A 27,361-nucleotide genomic window follows, 5' to 3' on the forward strand; every position below is an offset into this window, starting at 1 on the left:
AGAGTTGTTAAAACTGAAAAATTTTGACTGATTGACTTCAGTTTACATTTTAGAGAGAAAATTAAAAAAAAACTGCTTACACAATAGATACCCAAGAATCAAGCTCTCTAACTCATTCTTAACAATGTTTGTTACTAATGAGGCAACTAAACATCAATAGTGAAACTAATAAGAATGGTTAAAGTAGTATTTAAGCTACTCAGCCTGAAATGGTAGTAAGTTAAACAAAACTAGAAGTAAGATCTAAAAAATTCAGAGCCTCTGACAAATGCAATGTTTACAGGCTCTTATTGAGCAATGTTTTTCCATTTAAAAAAATAGGTAATAGTAACAATTGTGTAAAACTGGTTATAAAATTCTTATGTTACTTTGAATAAATTTATCTTTTCAATGCACACAATACTTACTGCAATTGATTTTTTCCATCTGCATTTCATGTATTGTGTCATGTAACAATTTATGTGTGTTGCCAAGTTCTGTTCAATGTATTTACTGCTAGTTTTGTAAAAAATCTTTTGAAAGCAACAAAACTGAGGCCCACTCAGGTTCATGGTGATTTGTTAAACACGTCTATAAATAAAGTGAATTTAAGATAAGAAAGGAGAGAAGATGCACTAAAGTAATGAACAAAAGGAATTCAGATGATTTTAGTGATCCAGAAGTTCAAGTGAAAAAAAGTGAAAAAAGACTTTGTTTCATCCTATAAAGGAAAAAGGATAGAGGTTTTAACAACCCCAATTTACCAGGATCATCATCATCATCCTTAGATTTAAGGGAAGATATTGAAATCAAATCCCCTCCCCGGCCCCCCAGTCAAGGCTGACAACTGTTTGTTCTATTAAAGAAATAAAAGGTTAAACTCATAGCTACAACACTTCAGATGGCATCAGAACCACGTAATGGGGGCAAAGTCAAGTATTTAAGAAATAAATGATAGTGCTATAATCCTTTCTTAGTTCTCCTCACCAGAGAGAATTGTTTTTTGAAATGCCATCCCTTAAATTCTTCCATTTGTGTTCAGAAGTAAGCAATGCTTGCTTCCTGGAAAGCATTTTCCAATTGCCATGAAGTAAAACCAGTGTCAACTGCAGCTTTTTTGCTTTATTAATTTATATAGTGTTAAGGGTTCTATAAAATATTCTTAGTTGAAAACCTGAACATAATTTGAATATGTAATACTGTAGACAAGTTTCTTTGTTATAGTCCACAACCAGAATGTCTAAAAGGATTGCAAGAAGTAGCTCTCAAAGTGTCAATTAAAATAACATTATTGCCTCAATTTTCATTTATGTATGTTCAAGTCTCTAGAAATCCAGAACACTTGTACTTTGTACCTACTTTTATCTAGGAGCCACGTATTTTGGAGACCTGACAATTCACACGCTTAACAAAACAGCTATTAATGCTTCTCTAGTATTTTCTAAAACTGAACTCTAATGTCTTAAATTTCCTTTTAAATTTAACTTTTTCTGAAATAAAGATACAGCCTCCCCTTCCTCCCCCAACTACCAAATGTCGGGGCCAGAATTTCTCCACTGTTGTTGCTGTAACAGCTCAAAGGCAAAACTTCTAGAAGCAAGCCAGCAAGCACTGGGTTTTTGTTTTTTTGTTTTTTTTTTTTGAGACATTTCATTCACAGGAAATTATCTCATACTTAACCCAGTGAAATAGTATTTCATATTGGGTACCTGAATATTGAGGCACACAAAATAATAATTCCATTTTGACAAACTTGGCCTGAGACAGTGGCTCTCAACCTTTCCAGACTACTGTACTCCTTTCAAGGGTCTGATTTGTCTTGTGTACCCCAAGTTTCACCTAACTTCAAAACTAATTGCTTACAAACTCAGATATAACATTGCAAGTGCCACAGCACACTATTACTGATGAAAAAGCAAGCAATTATTTTTCACCATACATATCTATAAAATAAAAGTCAGTTAGAATAGAAATATTATACTTGCATTTCAATGTATAGTATACAGAGCAGCATAAACAAGTCACTGTATGAAATTTTAGTCTATACTGACTTTGCTAAGTTAGCTTTATGTAGTCTGTTGCAGAACTAGGCAAATATCTAGATGAGTTGATGTACCTCCGGAAAGACCCCTACGTATCCCCAGGAGTACACATACCCCTGGTTGACAACTACTGGCCTAAGAGCTTCTTTAAATTTTATTTTCACTTCAGCACATGCTAACCAATGAAGTGGACAGTTAATTTTATATAAAGCTAATTATCTGCCTCAACCCACTTACTTGTGCCTCCCCTAGTTTAGGTCTAAAACCCCAAATAAGCACCTTCAACTGAATACTTACAATGAAGTATTATTGTTTCTGTTCAATACATAATTTGTCTTTCAAGAATGAGACATTTCTGCCCTGATAATTTTCTGTTAGCAGCTTCACTCCTCCTTTAAAATAAATAGCTAATGCCTCTCACCTGTGGAATTCTGAAATGACCCAAAGCTGTTGCTTTAGACTCCAGGATTAAGCTGCACCCTTCAACTCAAGCCACTAGAAGATTTTGTCCAGAGCTGTAGGAACACTCCAGCAACCAATTAACAGCAATCAGATGGTAACTTTAAGGTAATTAAGGTTAAGTCTCTCAAGAAAAAATTTCATTTCCTACTAGACTATCAGGGTGGGCTAAACAAGGAGACAAGTTGCTAACAGAAGGAAAATCATAATGCTCATTTCTCATTCTGCTGCATAGCTTCTCCTCAGAACAAACAAAGCTGGTAAGCAGTGATTCAAAGAAATGAGGGTGGTGGGCAAGAAACAAAGCAAATTTTTAAATTATTACGATAGAATAGAAGAAAGCACAAGTCCCTCCTACCCATGATATAAAGCAAAAGCTTTATATAGTTTAAGGAATTATCTAGGAACTACCCCAATTGCATCTTCCTATCAAAGGATGCCTCCAATGTAATCAAAACCTACTTTGCAGATCTTCCCCAGCTGAAGCTCAGGTACTCACTTGTAACCTGATGAATCATTTCCAGACACCTGACGAATCAACTAATTCAAATTTTTATTGTTTTGCCTACAAGCACTCTGTACATCTCACTTCAATCAAAATGCCGAGGCCTTTACGCGTCACAGTACAACTAGCGTGTGTAAGCTTGAGATGCCTCTAGAGCTCTAGGAATGCCTATCTATGCCACTGCATCTTCAAATGTACTGCTAAAGACTGGAACAAAATGATGAGGCAGCCATTTCCCAGGATGTGTTAGAATTTCTGCTCTTAGTATGCACGCCCCACATGCGACAGTTTTTATTATTAACAGCATTGTTCTGTTGGGGCTGTAAGAGTCCTCAAAACCATCATTGCCAAGAAGACTTCTACTGCTCACAGTTCCTCTGCTAATAAGAATTGGAAGTGTTTGGACTCCTTAACTGCAATAGACATGTCATCACCAACTTGGAGTCTAACGCAGCTTCCTAGGAGTCTAATGCTTTATATCAGTCACTGTGGATTTGTCTTGATAGACCTCTTAGCCTCCCTCGGCCTCAAGGTCAAAGGTCTTTTAAGTTGAGTGTCTGACCCACTGTGGAAAAGCACCTGTCAGCCAGCTTAAAAGGTACAGACTCCCTAGGTATGCTACCACTAAGCACAGGCTCATGGTAAAATACCTGAGGGGCCAAAGATAGAGTGAAGGGTAGAACACTGTACAGATAGTAAACTTCTCTACTATGAACCACAGAAACTGTGCTGGGAGGATTAAGATGTGGATATCCTGCAGGTACAGCACCTCAAACCAATCCTTAGGATCTAGTGAGGGGATAGAAGAATCAAGGGTGACCATCCAGAACGAGCCTTGACAAATGAAGGCATTTAAATATCAGTGGTCTAGGATAGGTGTCCACCCACCTTTTTACTTTGGAATCTATTACTAATTGGAGTAGATGCCCTTCCTTCTGAGTTATCTCCTCTACCACTCCCAATTTTGACAAGAAGTCTACTTCCTATTCTAGAAGCACCTCATGAAGAAGGATTCTTGAAGAGAGACGGGGATAAGAGATGGGGTCTGAGTATCATTCAACTAGCTGTTAACACTCCTTATTTATTATCTTGAGGTCCCACTAGTCCGAGGTAATCCCAGTCTAAATTTCTTTAAATTAACAGGGGCAATTGCCAAATAGAAAAGAGGAAGGATGCACAGATAATCCAGCCAGGATCTTAACGATGCCATCAAAACTATTTCCTGAACACTTGTCCCTGCTGCAGGTCTGTTAAGAAGATGCTCAATGAGCATCATGGATTAAGTCACTGATGTTTCTTAGATGGCTCTGGAGGGATACAGGCCACAGTCAGGGGACTATTATCTGAAAGAGGACTGAGGTATTTGAGGCTTATATGCAGAAGCTGGGATATACATAAAGCCCTAGAGAAAGGGCTGTTGCTCATTTGTGATCATGCTGAGGATGAAATAGCAGTTTCTTCTATGGTCACTTGGACCCCAGAAGGGATATCTACCATCTGAAGCCAGGACCACCACCATCTCATGTCACTGCAGTTACCATGGCCCTAGCTGCCAAGTCCACTGCAACAAATGGTGCACTGAGCACCATTGCAGTGGTGAGCTGCCTTTCAGTCATGGAGGATCTTAGCTGCTCCTGATATTAACAGACAATGAATAAGAGTTAATTCCATAACAGACTTGTAGTTTTCCAGGAGTACATGGTAGTTAGCAACTTCGCATTAGACACTCTGAGGAATATACTTTCTCTGACAAAGTCTAGTTTCTTTGGATCCTATTCTCTGATCATCGGCCAAGTTTGTGCTGAATTTTCCTGTGCAGCTTGGACTATGACTCAAGACACTGGAAAAGTTACTCAAATCCCTTTGCTGGCACCTGATATCTCCTACCTGCATATTCAAAGGTTTACAGTTGCTGCCTTGTGAAGGGGAGGCTTACTTCTGTATTTTTGCAACCCATAGTCTCTCAAATTTGCATGACTTACCACCATGAGCAGGCTGAGAGGAGTTCCGTGCTCCTGAGAAAGCCTGTCTGTGGCTTCAGACAGGAGTCAAGACTCCTACCCAGCTTGTCCAACTCAAAGCACCACGCCCTGCCATTAAGACCCTGCCCTCTGATGTTCCAGAAAAGCTGCACTTCTTAGACTTAGTTCCAGGCTTGCTGAGCTATTCCCAGAAAACTACACCCTTAGTGCTCTGATCATCTCTAATCTGAGGAGAGACCAGTGCTAGAAGTTGACAAACTCAGAAATACGAGTAAAAATGTAAAACCTGGTTGATGGGACAAAATGAGTTCCAGCAAAGAGTAGCATAATTTCTGGTGGCCTGAGTTTAAAGGCAGGCTTCAGTTCTGGAGCCTCCAGCACTGCCTCTGAATTCCAGCTAAAAGGTATTACTCATTTGTGTGAAGGAGAAGTTGTGCAGCACTAGACATTGTTTCTGCTATGATCTCGTTACCTGTATCTAACCACAAAAAACAAAAAAACACAACTCCACACACCACACATTATGGCATTTAGTGCTGTATATGTGATTAGGTAAAAAACCTCAAACTTTAAGCTCAGTTCCAAACCCTTTTTATCTTCCTACTTTAGGAAACTGTACAAAAACAGATGAACTTTATGTTTAATCTGGTTTTTACTTTTCTTGTTTATTAAGTTTAAGAATTTCATTCAAAAAATAGTCCACAGAAGTTGACAAATAGGACTTAATACTTCTATTGACAATTGTATCTCTCTCAATTTATCTTAGAATGTATATTTACAATCATATACATTAGCACTCAAGCAATTTCTTTTGTACTCGCTGTATAGCTCACCAACCTTGCCAATTTCACTTTAAGATATCTTTTTTTTTTTTTGGGACAAGCAAATAAGGCGTGCTTTTCCTTAGATCACCATCATTATGACTGTTTACCTACAGATTAATGACTGGCTAGCAAGTTTTTCTGACTATTCTTCCAGACTGGTATGTACTGTTGAGATTTTTTTTTTTTTAAATAAAAAGTTTTTAAAATCAGTTGGAAGCTTTGGACAAGCATGTTAAGATCACTGAAATAGTTCAAGATATAAATAGTTAATTCTGATTTTTAGTGGAAAAATCCATTTTTGAAAATCTAAGAACCTTTGTTACCTTTGGAATAGAAAAACGAGAGCAAAGTAACTTTATACATTTTGTGGTTATTTCACTTGACAAAGATTGCAGCCACATTATGCTCAATGTGTCTAAACAATAGATGCAATCCATTCATTAAAAACCACAGTAACTAGTTTTTCAAGATCAACTATATTTAAACTTTCAGGTTCTATGTATTATAATTTGTAACAGCAAATAAAATCTCTTTAAAATTTACAAAAAAAATTATGAAACCGTAGGTATCAATATGTTTACCCCTCTTTACAACAGCCCAATTTAAATGGATACTTTTAGTGGTTTCATGCTCTCATTTGAAATCATCAGAAAACCTATTGTAAGATTTGCTCTTGAGCCTGCTGTGGTATGTTTACTAACGCCACTAAGTGGAAAGACAGAAAGGAAAACCTGTGTCTTATTTTAAGAATGGGACATCAAGCTATGCTTTCACGTTGGAATTAGTTTTCGTGTTGCACTTCTGAATACATTTGTTCCTTCTGGATTTAGCTACTCCTCCCATATGTAGACCAAGATACTGTCAGTACATCCCTCAGCCCGCGCCGCTTCCTGCGTCTCCCATTGCCCTGGAGCAGCGAACTGTGGCCAGTGGGAGCCATAACTGGCCGAACCTGCAAACAAGGTAGGTAAACAAACCAGCCCAGCCCACCAGGGGCTTTCCCTACACAAGCGGCATCCCAAGTTTGGGAAACACTGGTCTATTATAGAGATTTATTTATTTATTTATTTAAAACTTTTACTATACAACTGAAGTAACTAACTTCCTAGACTAAGAGTGTCTCACATGTCACTTCTCCCCCACCCCCATGATATTCAGTGTTAACTGGTGACATGTGAGCTCAAAAGGCAACAGTGGACTTACATTTAGGACAGCTTAACTGTCCAAGAGGTACTGCTGAACTGCTTTTATTTCAAATATCATTGCACATATCTTGTCATAGTTGAGTTTTGTGAAATTCACTGCTGTAATCAGACTGATTCACACTTAATGGGGATCATCAAACAGTTGAAGATTTTGCACCAACTTTGTTTTAGTGTACTGTTTAAAAAAGTTCAAGTTTCATCTTTCCTGCAATGCTGCTAACAGGACAAAAAATTGTATTCGTGCCTGAGAGATGTGTAGTATAAAAGTGAGCTGTTAGTTTTATTGATAAAATGCAAAGATTCACCTGGGTAAAAAACCATTTCAATTTTTCAAAAGTTTTCATTTTCAGTAACTTAAAGTGCTACAGGTAAAGCAATTTTTTAAAAACGTTTTTATGCCACTAAGGTAGGCTAACAGAAAAGCTTAAAATAAAAAGTTACTGCAAAAATCATGATCAGAAAGCATCAGTAACTCTAAAACAGCAATGCTTTTAATTAAGTTAAAATATTTTCCTTTATATACCTTGTATGTCTAGTTCCCGCTGATTTCTTCTGCGACAGTTAACAAGCAAATGAACAGATTTAAAGATTATAGTTCCCTTTCATATATGTTAGGTATTCTTGTCATCAATTCTGCAAGGACTAAAATAGCTTTGAACTACTATTTTAACAAAATAACCACCTCTGTTTAAATGGTTTATTTTATTTTAAATACACAGAAAGGTTTAAAAACCTTAATAGGTTTTGTACAGTTGTTCCAAAGCTTTTTAGTCAACCGTTCCAATTAAGCATTAGCAGTCTGCAAGTAATGTAACAGTTCAACCAAGACAAAAAAAGCACAGTATAACAGAACAATTTACAGGTGATTTATTCTCATGAAGGTAACTGATACTTAAGACAAATTTATTTTTATATCACAGAATCGTACATGCATACTTATGAGCTTCTTCAGATGTTATTTTCATAGGGTTTTTTCTTTTTAAACACTGCAATATTTTGCATAATGTTTATACAAATTTAGTTAAAAATATTGAAATTCCGTCTTTGACAGTATTGTTTGAATTCTCCCCAGGCCAGATTAAGGTATACTGAGTTCAGTATTGCTCACCTTTTCCTCCCATTCCCACTGGATTATAGTGAACCTGCTCTGAGATATAGCAGCATGTGCCATGCTGCTATGAAGTAGTGAAGAATGCTTAAGTATGTAATTGGTATACAGAGGGTGTGATCTCAAATGTTTTACATGTACATTGTTTGGTGCCATCTTGCTCAATTTCATTCACCATTCACAGCCTCCAAGATAGATATTTTTTCTGCTCCAAAAGCCAAAGCAGCACTTACTTTACTACTCACTCTCAGTGGTCTACAGGCTGAATCTGTAGTTTTCACTAGCCACCAGCATAGGAGCTACTGAAATAAGAATGGATTGAGACCTTATCATGAAGATTGGCCCTCAAGAACGTAGAAAGAATATAATGAATTTATTGTTAATGTTCTGAATACTGCCACCACATTTGTACCTATTGATAACATTAAGTAATTCCATCATCATGGTAATATAACAACGTTAGGTCTCAGCTCTACTTCTGATGCTACCACATATGATTTTCATTAAGCCATGGTAGCCTTTCAATATGCTGCTATACTCAAGTAAACATATACTATGATAACATGGCACTTGTCTGCTACTGAGGTTCTTTACCATAACCAGCATTGTGATAAGTGCTTTCCTAATTTAAATACTAACAAAGTCCACCAACAGCTGTGGCAATACCCTACCCAAAAGAGACCACCACACAGACGGGAAGCGTGAGGTGGAGCAATGTGCTCTAACTATTTCTGCCCCCCTGTACAGGTCGGTCACATCTTGCGCACATTTAACATATGCGATTTCAGCTTTACGCGGTCGGCAAAAAACAAAACACAAAAAAAGAGAAAAACAACAATTTTAATACTGTACCTGTAGTGCAGGCGATTTCGCCCGCCATTCAACTCAATGTAATTTTGACTATACGTGGTTTTCGCTTTACCCGCTAACTGCGGAACGGAACCCCCGCGTAAGATGAAACTCGCCTGTAATTAGATTTATGTTTGCTCTGTATGAGCAGTAAGAGGCATTCTGACCAGCTCAGCTGAGGATAAAGGAATAAAACCAGACTCCCTCTCTCTCAGAAAAGTGTTTTAAGTTTGGGTTTTATAACATCTCTTCTCCTCCAACTCAACAATTTTATTTAATTCCTTCCAAGCTAAAATCTCTTCCATTTGTCAACTCATCTCAAATTAGGTAGCATGGATGTTGTCAACAACGCAGTCTTCACCAAAGAGAGAGGGAAACACTTGCTCTTAGGAGGTGCTAGGTTTTACTTCATTATCATCACTTAGGGCTGGTATAGAGTCTCAGATACTACTGTGGTCCTTTTAAGTACTACGATTTACAGACAGCATGCATGACAGAACAATGATATTAGCCCCTTGAAATAGTATCAGTACTAGTAGAGTAAAGTTTATTTCCATTTGTCCTTCCCAGTTTTATATCACCTTTAATTAAAGACTGAGTTTTAGGTAACCTGTTATATAACATGGCTAAAAAACCCACATTCAACTAGACACCTAGTCCAATTTCTGACACAGTATTTTAACAAAGCATCCTTAGGAAGGGAAGGGAGAAACAACAACTCACCTAATATGTAGATCGACTTTTGATCACTTCTTTGTCCAAGGGAATTGGTCACCTTACAGACATAAGTTCCAGTATAATTGTAAGTCAATGGACTGTTGAAATGCAGAGTATTATTTGAAGACATTAAACCTTCGGGCCATTGCCCATCCAACCTGAATTAGACAATATTTGGAGGCAGTTTAAGCACTCTCAGAATTTACGCAAAGAATTTAAATGTAAAAATGTTTTACCTGAAAAAGTTCAATTATAATTATTTTAAGTTTACAAATAGCTTGCTCTGTGGAATGCAATTATTTTGTTATATTAGTAAAGCCCTTCAGTTAAAGAAACAATAATGTCAAGTCAATTTGTTTGTTTCTATTACAAGTCTGTTGGAATTTTGAATCTTTTACTCCTGGGAGAATTCTACATCACTGTGCATGCGAGAATTTATGTCCCTCGCAGATTTGTTTCCCCTGCAGATAAATTCTTCCCGTCAGAAATGCAAAGGGAAGCCATAAAGAGCGATCATGCGACCCTCTTCAGCAGTATGTTTCGGGTACCCAGGGCAGCCAACAGAGGTAAATCACTGTGGGGCAGAGGGCAGAACTGGGAAAGACCCAGTTGGTGGCTCCTACCCCGCGCCAGGCTCACTTGCTAGTCCCAGCTAGCCTAGGGAGGACAGGACTTCCTCTTCCCCTGCATGGTATCTGGGGTCATGTCAGACCCACCCCCCCGATTTCTCTCCCAGTTGTAGGAAGCTCTGCAAACTCCCTCCTCTCCTCCTACTGCCCCCTGTACTTCCTGTACCCATCATGCCTCAGCTGCAGAGAGAGGAATCCCTATACAGGGAGCTGCTGCCTTATCCACCCAACCCCCGTGCATCCAGACCCCCTTATACCCAGAACCCTCCCGACTAGCCCCATACCCCCTGTACCACCCCAACAACCCACCTGCACCTGGATCCCCACCCTAACAAGCCCCAACTAGCTGCACCTGGATCCCCACCCACTGAACCTAACACCTCCAGCATCTGGATCATCCACTAAGCCCCCCCATTAAGTCCCCTCCCCCCCAAGTTCTATCCCTCCACACAGAGCCCCAACCACCTTCACCTGGACCCTTCTGCAGAATTCCATTAACATTTTACCCAGAACCCACCAAAAAGCCCCTGGGCATCCAGATCCTCCCCGCACGCAGATTTCCCACTAAGCTTCCCACACTCAGATTGCCCCACACAGAACCCTCTCAACCTACATTTGGATCCTCCCACACCAAGCCCGTCCACACTTGGATCCTGCCTGCCCACACCTGGCACTGCCTGCCCACACTTGGCACACAGAGGCAGGGCCCTGGGGTGTTTCAAGGGAACACCTTGTCCTTGCACTATGTCACAGTTGGGTAAAGCCTCACCGCTTAGTTAGCATCCCGGGGGGGGTAGGTGGAGCTGCACAGTGATCTTCTACCTCTGTGCAGTCAGTGACCTGTGCTCCCCATGCCATGCTGGAGCCTCCACATTTATTTGACAAATAAAAATTTGCAGAAGTTTTAATTATTGTGTGCAGAATTTTTTGGCACAGAATTCCCTCAGCAGTAGTCTTTTGTGCTGTTCTGCACAAATAAATACATCGTCTCCCCTCTTTTCAAGTATGGTTTGACGGACACATTTTCAAAAACTATACAAAGAATGAGCAATCTTAAAACAGACCAACTTAATCACTGGTTTAGCTCCAAATCATGTCAGTGGAATTAACTTAAGGATTAACGTGGCCTGAAACTAAAGCAAAGTTCTGTCAAATTTTTAATAAAAAAAGACTTGTTACAAGTAACAATATGGTTTTACTGCCATTAACACAATTTAACTAATTCAGTCCTTCAAACCACCATTCCTAGAAGTCTGAGACTCAGTCAGGATAATACATTTGGGCTTAATAAGACCTGAATTTATGTCTCATGATTTATCTGAAGGTTTAGACTAGGGAGCAATATTTTAAGAAAAACAGATGACTGTAAAAACAAAGTTACAAAGCCCAAAGGACCACCTATAGCTCCTTATCTTGTTAGTACAGGCAAGGTTTATGCAAATGGAAATGCCTGTCTTCCGTACTGCTGTCTATAGAGGAAGAGAGACTAATATCAAGGGCCTACAACTCAAATGCGTGGAGGAGGAAGAGCTTTGAGTACATTTGCAGCATTCAATGTAGTGCTTAACACTAACTCATTTGTATTTTGAGCAGCTTGTATGATTTCATACATGTATTGGCTCTGCTAGCTGTTTTTTGTTAATTTGCTGAGAGACTTTCATTTAGGGGCACCTTTAAATGATCCTTCACTGCTAATTAAGAAATCACATGGTTTCAGGGCATAGAGGGATTACAACCAAAAAGGAGAGGAGAGGTTACTTATCTTGTACAGTAACTGGAGTTCTTTGAAAAGTGTCCCCACCCCTCCATGGGTGCTCCACATCAGCATATGCGCATACTCTTGCTCTAGATAGGAGTTTTCAGTCAGCAGTGTCTCTGAATCCACATCTGAACCCTAAACACTCTTGTGCCTTGATTCAAGAATATATAGGGAGGGGCACACCCAATGGCAGTGCAGTTTCTTCTCAACCACTAATTTTTCAAGAAAGACTCAGAGACAGAGGGGAAGGACAGTGGGTAGCGGCATACCCTTACGGACATACATCTGGAAAAACTCCAGTTACTATACAAGGTAAAGAAAGAGGAGAGATTACCTGAGTAGTGTCCCTATGGGTGCTCCATGTCAGCAGACTCCCATCATGGAACGGGTGCCGAGGAAGTGGATTCAGTATGGATCACAGGACAACATCAAAGGCCATGTCAGTCCTGGAGGCAGGCATGAAAGAGGGTAATGCTGGTAAAACATGGGTGACAAAGACCAGGTGGCTGCACTGCAAATGTCTGAAGTGGGTATATATTTGCAACGGGCTAGCTTGAGACCTAGTGGAATGAGCAATAACTCAGGGTAGGAGGGTGGATTAACAAAGAAACTTCGTAGCATGAGAGGATGCAACCTGCAACCCATTTGGACAGACTCTGGGTGAAGATCAGATGTCCCCTTTTATTCCTTCTGCAACAGAGATGAAAAGTCAAGGGGAAACCCAAAAAGGGCCTACTTCTGTCAAGTTAAAAGCCAAGAGCTCTTTTAACACCAAGTGTATGGTGGCTCACTACTTCTCTCAGAGTGAGGCTTGGGGTAAATACTGGTAGGTTAATCTCCTACTTAACACGCAATTCAGAAGAGACTTAAGAAGTAAGTCACTTCATCTTGGTAGAGCACTGTATTTGGTGAGTCCACCATCAAGGTTCCAAGCTCTTATCCTCCTGGTCCAAGTAATGGTTACGAGGAATAAGGTCTTAAGGGCCAAATGAATGAAGGCACAACTGTCCATAGACTTGAATGGAGGTTTCTTAAAAGCATTGAGAGCTGAAGTGATTGTGTTAGTTCCTGGATAGGAGAGAAGAGGTTGAATAGATTCCTGATAAATTTTGCAGTGCAGAACCTTTGTATGGGAAGGTAGTCCTTGCCTACCACAAAGCATAGGAATTGCTTGTGTGAGGGATGAATGGTGACATGGGAAACAAGAACCCTGAAGGTTGAAGGAGTAAAGCCTTCCAGACAGAATTATTGTTCCTAGGGTTATATTCTGAACTATCAGGAGCGGATGGAGGTCCAGAATTGGTCTCATCTCCTAATACCTCATTTTTCTTCTGGACAAGAAAATACCAAGAACAGTATTCTATCCTGATGAAAGAATCCTCTCTCAATGAAGTCTGATGGGAAAGGTTCAATTTCCCTCAGAGCCCGGAGGAATTTTACCTCTTGCCTTAAGAGGTCTTTGTGAGAAGAGTCCCTAAAGAGGAATAGGGTGGTAAGGAGCTGGACTGGATGGAGAAGCCTGTGAAAATTGCTTCTAGGATCCATCAGTCCAAAGTGATGAGCTCCTAGAAAGATAGGTAATAGGAGAGAGAATCCCCATAAGGGTGGCAGGGGAATAAGTGCAATATAAGTTCCACAGCAAGTACACCACTACCCCGATATAATGCTGTCCTTGGAAGTCAAAAAAAAACAAAAAAACCGTACCGCGTTATAGGTGAAACTGCATTATATCAAACTTGCTTTGATCCACCAGAGTGCGGAGCCCCGTCACAAGCACTGCTTTACCACATTATATCCAAATTCGTGTTATATCGGGGTAGAGATGTAGTAGTTTACCACCTTCAACCAATGGGTCAAAACAGACATTTTGAATATGTCACTGGCTGGGAGGTTGCGGAAGGAGAAACCCCTTCCCTTGGGGTTTCTGGAGGGGGGGGGAGGGGACTAGAGAGAGAGAGAATGGTCAGCTATTCTCATGGGCTGGTAGTGGACTGGCAAAATCGTTGAGCTGTCTGTGACCCGCTGTGTTTTCTTTATTCGCAAGTATATAGATGCCTAGAGAACTTAGTTCTTCAGAGAATGGAGGGACTCATCTAGGTTGTCATTCAACAACTTGGGGACCCTCAAAATGAAGGTCCTCTATAGTATTTTGTACCTCCCGGAGAGGCCGAAGACCACAGCCAGGAAGCTTGGCACTTGACTACTGCCATAACTATAGAACATTAGATGCAACTGACAATTGCACAAAGCAGAGAGATGCCTTGGCAACTGTTTGACCCTCTGTAACGAGGACCTGAAATTGTTCTCTCTGCTCCTGAGGCACATATTCAATAAGATGAAAAATTTTAATAAAGTGAAATCACATTAAGCCATCAGGGCTTCATAACAGGCCACTCTGAACTACCAGGAGGCCAAGTAGTAGCTCTTACAACCCAGCAGATCCAATCATTTCAGCTCCTTGTCCAATGGTGTTGAACAGGACTAATGCAGTCTGTTCCATTTATTAGCAGCCTTGACCACCAGAGAGAATACATACTGAGCCTCTGGGAGGGATGTAACACTTTTTGTAGACTCATCTATACAGAAGTGCAGCAGCGGCTGCAGTTCACTGCACTCCATTTACTATAGAATAGAATAAGCAAAGCTTCACAGCTGGGGAGGTCAATCTTGCCCTGAGGTGAATGAAAGTTATTGAACAAGGAATATCAGGAAATCCTATTCTCCTTTACCAGGACTTGTAAGGTACCTGCTACTCTTTACAGGAATCTTGAAAGGCCTTAAAGTCACTAGGACAGGATGCCAAGCTACGCATGACCCTCACCTGATGAGCAGGATTTGCAGGAACGTGAGGTTTCTTCCTCTTCCACTGGTTCCTGCTGTAGAGGATGTGTCTATGGGGAACAACCTAGATGCACTGGTTGAAGTTCCTGAAGCAAATTCTTGAGATAGCACTCTGCATAACAAGGGTTGCCATAAGAAGCCCATGGGTTCCAGCAAGCGCACTGTAATGGGGCATAAAGGAATAATGCAAGATCCCACAGTTATCCTTGCTATGGTAACCGGTGTATTTCTTGCTATGAGCTCCTTCTTCAATGTCAGTTTCTAGGGAGAAGAGTTGGAAGGTGGAGGAATCTCATATAGACACCTCTGAGTCAGAGGATGTTATCCAAATGGGGGAGGGGGGGTAATGGTGTAGGTACTAATAGACTGGTATGGGGCCCCAGAAGGAGACCTGCACATGCATAAATACTGGGTTAGAAAGAGGCCGGTGAGGCAGTTCCAGAGAATCTTGTAACAGTGCCAACTTGAAGTATCTCTCAAAGAGCCTGCGTGGGGACAGTGTCAGTACCAGAGGGTGAGTCACCATGAAAGAAAAGGATGGAGGGTAAACAAACTCAGGAAAATGAGTTGGTACCAATGGGGAATACCTCTCAGTACCTTTCAATAATGGTGGTTTGGGCTCTTTGAGGATTCAGAAGTCATTGTGAAATAGGATTCTGGACAATACCAGGACGTCTGGATGTGTTTTCTCAGGAGTAAGCATATGGGGTGGTGCTGGACGCAGCACCAGAATAGGTACGGTACACTTTTCATTTCTGGCTATGGAAGACTGAACCACTAAGAACTTAGCCTTCACTTTGACATTCGGAGGCAGAAGTAGATGCCAGTGTTGGAAGCTCTCTAGATGACCTCCAGATATGCTACTGTGCTCACAGCACTGCAGGAAAGGGAGCCTCAGCAATATCTGTGTTTGGACATGAGGTCTCTTGGGACCCAGATCAAGGAGGTGACTTTCCCTTTTTCGTCCGATTCGGAAGAATAGGATCTTTTCTTGGAGAGAGTCTGGGGGTCTTTGGTTACTGCCGAAGCAGAGCTGGTCCATGTATTGGGGGTGATTCATCGCATGGATTTCAGAGAGCACTGCATAAATAGGAATATACGTTTTTCCTACCTCAAGTTTTTAGATCTGTTTTTAAATCTTAAGTAGACTTCACATTTAGAGGGAATGGGGATTTCTCCCAAGCAGCAGAGAGGCAGGTTGAATCTCCATCACTGCAAGGGAAGGACTTGTAGCCCATATGGAAAGGCTTGAAGTCCAGGGTCTTGGGCATAACCCACACGTGGGGCTGTTGATGAGGGATGGGAAGGCCAGTGGGGAAGGAGGGATGAACCCAGAGACGAGAAGGGGTGAACCTTCTCAAAGCCTGAACTTGTGCTAACAAGAAAAAAACAAAAGTGAAAAAGGCCTAAGAAAGCAAAGCGTAGCCAGTTGCATATTTCAGCTACTGGACACTGACACAGTGTTGCAAGCCACAGGGAGTTTATTGGGGTCTGAGTGTGTCTAGGGGCTTGGCTACACTGGCGCTTTACAGTGCTACAACTTTCTCACTCAGGGGTGTGAAAAAAAAAAACACTCCCCTGAGCGCAGCAAGTTACAATGCTGCAAAGTGCCAATGTAAACACTGCCCCAGCGCTGGGAGCGTGGCTCCCAGCACTGCAAGCTAATCCCCACGGGGAGGCGAAGTACATGCAGCACTAGGAGAGCTCTCTCCCAGCACTGGTGCCGCGACCACACTCACACTTCAAAGTGCTGCTGCGGGAGCGCTCCCATGGCAGTGCTGGGTAGCTCTACGTGTAGCCATACCCTAGGGCATAGGTGCAGACCTGCAGACACCACTGACAAAAATCTCTGATCAAGAGTGCATGGGCAGGCAGCGTACACTGACGTAGAGCACCCACAGGGACACTACTCAAAGAAGAATGTGTGTGTGTTATTCCTACGAGTGAAGTGTCAGTCTGCCATGCAACGCCACATGCTGCAACTACTTTTCATGAATACCATAAAAATTCAATATGTACAGTGAATGAACATCCTCAGACATTCCTCCGCTTGAGATCTTGTTGACTATAGGCCAGTCACTGCTAGACAACTGTAGAAATGTTTTATTTCTGCAGCTTAATAGCTATTCTGCTTGCCAATCTCACAAAATCTTCCCACCATAGGAGTAAAATGGCTAAACAGTCACAAATCTGTACTTGTTCATTTTAAGTTACTTTTCATTGTACATGGACTTTTACTGTCATTTCATTGAACACAACACACTGCTGCAATACACACCCATTTGTCTTCATCTCCCCAGCCCAACAAGGATTCATTAACCTCGCTGTGTACAGATTTGTACATCTACTTCCAGCACGTGTTATTACTATTACTATTACTAAGAATATAACATACTCCCTTCACGTTAAAATTCAGTGGACAAAATACAGAACTGATAGCTGTATTTTTGCATTTCTTCAAAAGCATTATTTAGAATTTAAACTAGATTTCAAATCAACTTTAACTGATTTTTTTTCTGGGAAAACATGGTACAAACAATATTCTGCCTTCGCCTTCCCCAAATGCCACTACTTAGCTCATTTTTCAGAAGTAAGTACAAGTAAATACCCTTCATGACCCAGCTCTCCATCCTTGCGTTAACAGTGGTCTGACCCTTTGCATTGTAGCCCAATAAATTGCTACCTCAACTTCTTTAAAGTTGGAATTCTTATAACGATTAAGTTCCTGCCAAAGAGTTTGACAAGAAATTTTTACACAACTTCATCTACAATTTCTTGAAATTAAACTTTCTGCTTTTACAGACCATATCGGACTTGTCTGTACCACATGAGGAACGAAATTAAACCTGGGAATTGATTTAAGTGTTATGAAAGCCCCTATTACTGAGAAGGTTAAGTATCTTTTAAAACTAGATTAATTATTTGTCCTTATTGCTTTTAACATGAACCATAACATGTTTGAGAAGAGAGACAATGAGCCACTTTGCATGTATCATCTTGAAAAGCAGTTTGCATTGTCTTTATGGTTTGATCACTGATTCAAATTTATATTTTATCAATGCTGAGCAGTTTAGCCAGGCTAAAACTGAATGTACCTGATTTAAATGAAATTTAATTGGGGATTAACTGACAGCCACTCTGTTAGATTTTACAATTTGTATTAGGAGGTGATTTTTTTTTTAATTCAACCTGGTTTAAATGTGATCTAATTGAGACTACTTCATTTGATTTGTTTCTTAATTTTTTAATGTAATAGTTGGATAGCATATTTTGTTTTGTGTTTAGGAGGTTTCATTCAATAAACTTTGGTTATATGTTTATTATTAATCACGTTTCAAATACAATTTTAAAGGCTATGTCCACACCACGCAGCTTTTAGCAACGTGCCTGTGCTGCTACAGCCGTGCCGCTAAAAGTCGTGCAATGAGCGACTCCTGCCGACAAAGCACTGTTCACACCAGCGCTTTTCGTTGGTAAAACTTCTGCTGTTCGGGTGTGTGTGTGTGTGCACGCATTTTCTTAACGCTCCTGAATGACAGAAGTTTTGCCAACTAAGTTCCAGCACAGACAAAGCCTACGCTAAAACTATTTGTCTTTTTTCTTCTAACTGATCCAGAAAGCAACCTGAGGATACGAAGTGGCACCATAACTGATCTTTAATGATCATATATCAGTGATTCTCACAGCACTATTACTGTGTACTACATATGCTTAAATACTCTCACACAAGTTATTTTCTTTGTTTCAGACAGATAGACCGACCAAGTGAAGTTACTTCAAGTTTTTCTTTAAGAGGGAAAAAAGGGAAGCTACCATTTTGGGCCATCTATTTGCTTCAGGTGGCTCCCTCTAGGGGAATGTACTTAACATGCAAGACTACAGATGGACTCTCAGTAAAGCCATTCAGTTCATACGACATTCATGAAATACAACTTTTATCACACAACAGAAAGCCATACAAAGATACCAGACACCACAGATTGACTTCAACTTCGAGTCATGAGGCAAGCCATCTCCTGCATCTTATTTGGAAGTAGATACAGTGCCTTATTCTTTATCAGGGCATGGTAAATTTGATGACTGAAATGATATTTCAAGCATTTTCCACCCAATTTTGAACATATCAGTTTTATATTTTTTTTTTCAAACAAATATCCAGTCATCTTACATCTTTGCTTTAAAACACGTCCAACTCACAGGGAGGAGGAAGTATAGACAACAGGTGCTTGCAATATCTTATACTAAGTTTCTTGGGCTTAGTGTCACAATCACCTGTCAAATAATTTATTCCATTTATAAAAATTAATGGATTGATCCTAAAAAGTATTGGTAACTGGTCAAACTTCAGAATAACAAAAATTTATTTATACTTTCTGACCCCAGTTGCTACTGATCCCCTTTCCTTATACAGTTGATGGCTCCTAAGGCCAATATTTTCCTTTAAAAATGTCCACATGTAGGAATCCACGTCTGATCCATCAATGTGGGACATATTTCAATAGCAGTCATTTCTAACCACATATAACGTGTATGAGTCATGCACGGGAACCAGACAAGCGAGAAGCAGTGAAAGGGCTTGTTTTCACTAGGTCATAAGCCAGTAACACCTTTAAAATGCTCTACTATTAGAATATTAATTGTGTACTTAAATGGAAAAATTCATCTTTGGTTTTCATGAACACTTACCTGGTCCACGTAAATTCCATGGGCAGTGGATTTGCATCAGCATTACATCGGAGCTGAACATGCTCTCTTCCAATGAACCAGTTTCCATCATACCCAGTTACTGAAACTTCAGGGGCATCTATAAAATATGTACAATTTCACATGCCAATACTCAAAGTACGTTCTTTAAAAGGAGACATGCATTGTTTAGAATGGTATGTCTACATGTTACATTTAACAAACAGTATGGTAGTGCTTAATCTTCAATGACCAGTGGTAGTCCTACCTGGAAATGACATGTATACATGGGTGGTTGGTATCAGAGGCTTAACAAAGCGTATCAGTAGGCCCCATAAGTTTTCAGTTTGTCAACTGAAACAAGCTAAGAATGATATATAGTCTTTACATCAACAATGCCAATTTTTAGCATAATGCAGTGTTAATGTCATTAGTTCAAATATACCAAATTCTGTGAACTCAAAAAATTCATATTACACAGTGGTAAATGATTTATTGCGCATACAACATGAGTAACTTTTGGCTAATTATTTATACTGTAGTAGGCACCTGCACTGTGCCTATGTTAATACTACTAGTCAAACCAACAAAGATCTTTAGTGTAGTCTGCGTTTAATTTTATTTCTTTTCAAAGGACTCAAAAGACAATTAATAGCGATAATGACTCCAATCTGAATCCCATCTTCCCAACCAATGTCAACCCCTCATTATTAGCAGTCTTGACCCCAGAATCTCACCTAACCCAGCTGTAGAAAATGTCTGACAGTTTTAAATACACGCTTATTGTAAGCCTTCCACTGGTATGCTTAGGGAAAATGCATGGTACACTGCAGCATAATGTAAACATTCAAAAGTAATTGACACATCAATTGAAAGTCTGCTACAGTAAAAAGTAAGGTATATCACACTTAAGTAATACGAGATCAGATTTCAGAGTAGGATAGTTGTTCTGAGTCCAGGACAGCAGGCTCAACTACTTCCTCCAAATGCAGGTGGCAAGGAGAGCAAAACTTGAAATCTCTCTCTCTTCTCACTGAAGCCACACCTTTCCAACTTTTATATAGTTTAGTGTTATTAATTTATGTTTGAGGCATATTATGGATATTGGTTATTGCTACTGGGCTAGGGCAGAAAGGTTACGTTATAGAGACTGGCAATTTTCTTGTTATGCTTGTCTCTTCAGCTACTGTCATTAATGGTGTTAGGATGCAGCTTTGTTCTCTACAAACTACACACTAGTGCAAATGACATGTAGAGAGTAGCAGTTTAAAAACTGGTGGCCTCTCTCAACAGGACTGCTTTAGTATTCAGTTAATATTCATTTTATAAATGTACACTTTTTAAAAAAAATGGTAATTTCCTTCCTTATTTGTGTATCAGGGCACAGGGCCTGGAGTATTTACCAGTTCTCACAACTTGCTTTTTATATTTATTTATGACTAACCCAGTAAAATACTCTACTCAGATTCAAGTGCAGAGATCCAGAACTCAGTTGAAGACTGTTATTATATGTTGAAACAAAGCACTAAGCAGAACTGTTTATCTATGCTCACCACAATTTTGTAACAACACTAGGCAAGTTGTATGGGGCTTCATAGTCATGACCTTATTTATAATTTGTTTTGGAAGGTGTTAAAGTTTATTCACTTCTAACTAATATTGGGGAAAAAATGCATAACTTAGTCAAAGTTCTTTCCAAATTCAATTACAGACATTAAAACCAGCCACTCCAATACAGACTGTTCTAAAATTGCTAGAAGTTCATTGATTCAATGGAACATATTTGTAAAGAATATTTTTGAAAAACAAGTACAATTTACAAGTTTTTAATAGTGGGTTTACTTGATAGGATACCATAAAGTTATGTTAGAAGAGGCTGGGTATGACTTAGTATTAAAAGACTAAAATTATGACCTATTCCATTTCAAATGTTTCCTGATTCCATGTTAATAATTTTACTATTGATAGCATTCTCAGACCGTAAGTTTATTTATTATGGTATTTCCCAAGATGGCTGAAGGCAACAATCAGTAATCATACTTAAGTCTCAAGGTCATTCCCACCCCCAATACACCAAATCGATTACAAGTGGTAAGCATAAGAAGAAATAGTTTAAATTCACTGAAAACTCTTTTGGTCATGTGTTTATGTCACCAGCTAGTAACTGATGGTAAGTATTTTTTTTTTTTTTTTAAATCAAACAGGTCACAGCAAGGGACCTGATATTAGAAAGAAAGAGAAAAAGAATCAATCTTTTTAAAATCCTTTTCACCACTCAGGTGCTTTTCTGAAGTAGTAATTAAGTTACTCTAACCCATCAACAGATGTAAACTACAATCTTTTTCTAGTCTGAGATCTACTTCCTTTCCCCCCTCTCCTGTGCACCCATTAGTGTGTTATAGTTTGCATTTGAAAATGGATGCCTAAAGCTAAAATTTTGCATCCTTAGGAACCCAAATTTTTCTGGACTTTCGAAAAATCATCATATATTTGATAACCCTAAATGGATGCCTAAAGTTGGGCTATGTGGCCTAAAGTTTGTAACAGCACATCAGAATGCCAAACATAGCATATAATGTCAAGTTTTAAGAAATTCAACTTATTTATGGTAAGTTAGAAGTTACTCTTCATTGGGGAGAAACTGACTGGAATTTATATTGGGGGCAACTCTTGTCAAAATCAGCAATCCACCAGAGCACAGAATTATTACTGGTCAATCTAGGGAGACACGCTAAGGCTGTATCTTACACTGCAGTGAGACTATGGGAGAGTGAAAAGGACTGCACATCAACTGCTGCACTTCAACTCCCCTGCATGGATACTGTGGGTGTGAACTAAGAGGTTCCTAAATTCACATTAATGTAGTCCAGTTTCAAGAACCTCTCAGTTCACACTCACAGCAACCACATGGGGGAGTTGCAGCTCAGCGCTTGGTGTGCAATGCTATTCACATTCCCATAATCCAAACTGCAGGGCACTGTAAACAAACCCTAAATTTGTTACGGTTTAATCTGCGACCATCAAGACAAAAGTTTTTCAGGTAGCCAGGAGCTCAACAGCAAAGGATAAGAAAGGTCTTATTTTATTTGTTACTGAATTGAAATTAAAATAGTACATATGCCATACTTTTTGCTTGTGATATGCTAACAATAGTAAATATGCAGAATCCAAAACTATCTGGTCATATACAGAAACTTATCTACTGCAATAAAGACAAAAACAGATGAAATCTCTGCATATTTCTACAGCTGAGATAGAAGGTTATGAAAGTATAAAGAATATTCTGACAAGGTAGGCCTTAGGATCAAATAATGAGAGGGGCTTGGCAATTTATCATCTTCTGTCACTTGTTTCTTTTGGGGATTTCAAGTTTAACAAGCCAAAAGATCTATCTTAAGAAAGAAAATAGACTTCAAAGTGGAGGGATTCTCAACTTATCCACTCTACCTCTAATACTATCAGCAGTGTAGTGAGTGATCTGGTTAAGCATAGTGACCCCATAATATTTTTTCATCACTGAAGTTCTTTGGGAATAACATGCTTTGTATTATTCCAAGTGTGAAATGATAACTACCGTTTCAACTATTTTTAAATACTTAAAATTCTTGCTGAATGGGAAAACAGATTTTGCTTATAACAAGAAGTCCCTGTAAAGCTGAAGAGGAATTGAATTTTCAGCTTCAACTTCTGAGTATGAGTCACATTTGTTAAAAAAATAAGTCCATGAAGAAAAATATAAGGAATATAAATGGGTAATTAAATCAAGTTAAATAAAAGTTAAGAGGTAACGTGTCTCAGCAAGTAAGGCAACTGACTCTGTTTCAGGGGACCTGGGTTCTACTCCTGGCTCAGCCAGTGGCCTGCTGCAAGTCCCTGATCAAATCACTTCACCTCTCCGTGGTTTTGTTTCCACATCTGTGTGATGAAGCAATGATACTGACCTTCTTTGTACACTGCTTGCAGGTCTACTGATGGAATGTACTATAAGACCTAGTTATAACATGACAGAATAACAGCTATAAAAGCAATAGTTAACTTGCTGTATACTTACATAGTATGTCCAATGTGTAAGGATATCTCATCTCCTTCTCCAAAGCTGGATGCCTCACAACACAAGTTATGCGTCTTCCTCTGGCAAATTTGGTGGGTATGAGTTTGTACTGACTGACAACTGTCACAGTTTCATTTGGAAATGAAGTAGAACTGGATTCCATTTCTCCAAGACCTCCTTCCCAATCAACATCTGCAGCAGGTTTTCCAGCGGCTGCTGTACAAATAGCTGCTACTGTCTGATTTTTACCATCTATTAAAGAGTTTGGTCCCTTTGTTAGGGTCACAATGGGTTCAACTATTGAAATAAAAAGTTTAAGTATGTTTTCAGTCAAGACAGAAAAGTTTAATTAACTTCACTTCATTTCCTGTACATACATTTTATCCCAATAGTTTACAGCTGCTAACTCACTTTCAAGTCCGATTTGTTAACCAGAAGGTAAAGCCAATGACACAATGGATACTTTAGAGTAATCTGAACAATTGACAGCTCCAACACCCCTGTGCTGCACATTGCCAGGGTGGACTGATTTAAAATCTAAGTGATGTAAGTCAAATTTTAATCAGCAAGCAGGAATCCTTGTTTTAAATCATTTTAATCTAGTTTTGCATCTGTACTTGATTTTCCCTCTCTAAGGTAAGGTTGATGCTCATTGGTTGATAATCATTAAAATATATGAACTGCAACTAAACATAGCCTTTAGGCTACATTTGATGAGACTGGTTTTACTAACCAGGAAGACACTATATTTTACACATTTACTTAAGCAATTCTGTAGCTTAAAAAAAAAAAAAGGGTAATTTTTTTACACAGACACACACACACACCCCCCCATAGAAATGTATGATGCAATTATCTACAACTACACATCTCCTGCACCAGTGTCGTCTTAGAACCCAAATCATCTTTGTTGTGTACCTGAAGTGCTATTACCTAGATAGTTTCATAGATATCAGGGTGGGGATTTTTTTTGTTTGTTTTTAGTTAAAGAGCAAGTAGTACTAAAGATTCTTGCTCCACAAGCTATTAAACAAATCAGACCATGTTATGTCCTTTAGCTTACTTTCTTTCGTACACCTCTACCTTGATAGAACGCTATCCTTGGGAGCCAAAAAAAAAAAATCTTACCACGTTATATGTGAAACCGCATTATATTGAACTTGCTTTGATCCACTGGAGTGCGTAGCCACCCCCCCCGAGTGCTGCTTTACCACATTATATCTGAATTTGTGTTATATTGGGTTGCATAATATCAGGGTAGGGGTATAGTTAACAGCGTGGCTTGCAGCATTATGCTCTGGCCATAAAACATTTTTACTATTCAGAAATAAGCTCTTTTTTCAGGTTTTATTTATTTATTTAAATAAATACAACTATCAAGACAATCAACACGCAAAAACCCAACATCAGGAAAGACCTGAGAGATGCCCAAGAATCAGTGCTGTCCAGGAAGGCTGAACTCATATACATTAAGGGAAGCTTCTGAAGAAATCAAACTTAAGTGTAAGGAAAGTTAGTCTACTTATGAATGTTATGCCAGCTACAAATAAGAGATTGATTTCACTCTCACGCTACAAGGTACCAACGGGGAATATCCAACTGCCCAACATTTTGTGAACTGTGAAGCATCTCTACTGCAGTTTATATTTTAAAAAGAAAATAATTCTTACAGTAGTCAGTATTAACTTAAGTCAAGCTATCACCTAATTTGTATATTTTATTTATAAATAAGGCTCAATTATGCATCTGCCTAGTGAATACAGTAAGTTATCCACCAATTCTTAACCTAACGTAGAATTCTTACTTAATCCAAATATAGTCTATTGTTTAAATAATGCCACTTGCAGACTGAGAGGTTAGTAACCTTGTACAGTAACTCGAGTTCTTCAAGGTGCATCCCCCTACGCGTACTCCACTTCAAGTACATATCTGACATTTTCAGTAGCAGTGCCTGTTCAGAACACGCATGTGGCTCCAGACCTCATGTCCCATATCAAGGATGCACAAAGCAACACAGCCAAATGGCCCTCAGTTCCTTCTCTATCATTAGGTCCCAAAAGACAAGACTGCAAAACGGGGGGTAGGGGGGAGAGCAAACAGTGGAGCACCTATCTAGACATCTAAGAACTTTAGTTCCCATAAAATTAAACAACCTCTCCTTTCTCAAGTAGTGTCCTGATGGGTGCTCACTTCAAGCAACTGCCAACCAGTATCTATAGGAGAGAACAGCTTCAGAGAGTCAGATTTAAGACGGTTGACAAAACAGAACCGTCAACAGCAGCATTTGATCTGGAAGCGTGTACCAAGACTCATTGTTTGGAAAAACTGAACTGACGGTCAAATTGCGACTTTGAAAATTTCAGTGACTGGTACACTTTTCACAGTGCCATAGAAGTGGATTGAGATCTAGTTGAGTGGGCAATTATTCTAGAAAGGGACAGAAAATTAGTGATCTCTTAACAAGTCAGAATATACCCAGAAACGCATTTTGAAGTCTTTTGGGTGGAAAGTGTAGATCCTGATCTGCCCATAAAAGAAACAGTCAGCCAGAGTTTCTAAATGGTCTTGCTCTTTCCAGCTACAAAGCTAACACCGTTCCAACATTCAGCATATGGAATGCAGATTCTTCCCTGGACTGTGTGGCTGGAAAATGGGGGGAAATCACACCTACAAAGGAAGGTATATTTGCCTGGTTAGTGTGGAAATCAAAGAATGTTTTAGGTAGAAGTTTGAGATGAGGCTGTAATGAATTTTTTTCCTTAAACTGTGAAGGGAGTCCAATATTAATGCCCTTATCTTGCCCATAGGCAGAAGTGATGCCATTTTAATAGGTAAGTGGAACAGAAAACAACTAGCTAGAGGCACAAACGGAGGTTTCATGAGGCAGTTAAGGACCAAGTTCAAGTCTCATACCACAGTAGGTTAGCTTAGACTCATAGACTCTAGGACTGGAAGGGACCTCGAGAGGTCATCGAGTCCAGTCCCCTGCCCTCATGGCAGGACCAAATACTGTCTAGACCATCCCTGATAGACATTTATCTAACCTACTCTTAAATATCTCCAGCGATGGAGATTCCACAACTTCCCTAGGCAATCTATTCCAGTGTTTAACTACCCTGACAGTTAGGAACTTTTTCCTAATGTCCAACCTAAATCTCCCTTGCTGCAGTTTAAGCCCATTGCTTCTTGTTCTATCATTGGAGGCTTATTTGGGGGAATAAATTTCATCAGTGTTTTAATGAACTCTGTCACTGTGGAGTAGGCAAATACTGAAGCCCCTTCCACTGAAATGGAAAGTTGTGATTACCACCAGATCTTTGATAGAACTCAAACTAAGGTCTGACCACCTTAATTTCAAAAGATTATCAAGAACAGCAAAGAAGGAAACGAGAAGGAAAAACTGCCAGTGAAAAACACCAGTGATGAATTCTCTGCTTTTCAAAGTAGCTAGCTCTGCTATAGATCTTTCTGTTGTTTAATAGGATCTGGTGTACCTCTATCAAATAAGAAACCTCTATTCCCCAAGAGCCATCGAGAAGTCAAGATCTGAGAGGACGAGTGCCCAGAACTGTGAGATAACAAATGGGGAGTGACTGGAAGGAGCAAGGACAGACACGAAGTGAGACAAATCAGTTAAGGAACGTCTCTCACCCAAATTGGTGCAATTAGGACAACTTTGGCTTTGTCCTGTTTGACCTTGTTCAGCACCTTCAGGGGCAACAGGATTA

At 39.6% G+C, this 27,361-nt stretch overlaps 1 protein-coding gene across 1 annotated transcript in view; it reads right to left on the minus strand.

The window, feature by feature from the left end:
- NECTIN3 (nectin cell adhesion molecule 3) overlaps window positions 1-27,361 on the minus strand; it is a 95,067-nt gene that overhangs the window by 58,188 nt on the left and 9,518 nt on the right. Inside the window, exons 3-5 of the mRNA XM_030548564.1 lie at window positions 23,634-23,930; window positions 19,586-19,703; window positions 9,677-9,828 (exon numbers count right to left, since the gene is read on the minus strand). Coding sequence (XP_030404424.1) covers window positions 9,677-9,828; window positions 19,586-19,703; window positions 23,634-23,930 — 567 coding nt within the window. The remainder of the gene's footprint in view (window positions 1-9,676; window positions 9,829-19,585; window positions 19,704-23,633; window positions 23,931-27,361) is intronic.

Source organism: Gopherus evgoodei, chromosome 1 (genome assembly GCF_007399415.2).
Source record: "Gopherus evgoodei ecotype Sinaloan lineage chromosome 1, rGopEvg1_v1.p, whole genome shotgun sequence".
Lineage (NCBI taxonomy): Eukaryota > Metazoa > Chordata > Testudines > Testudinidae > Gopherus > Gopherus evgoodei.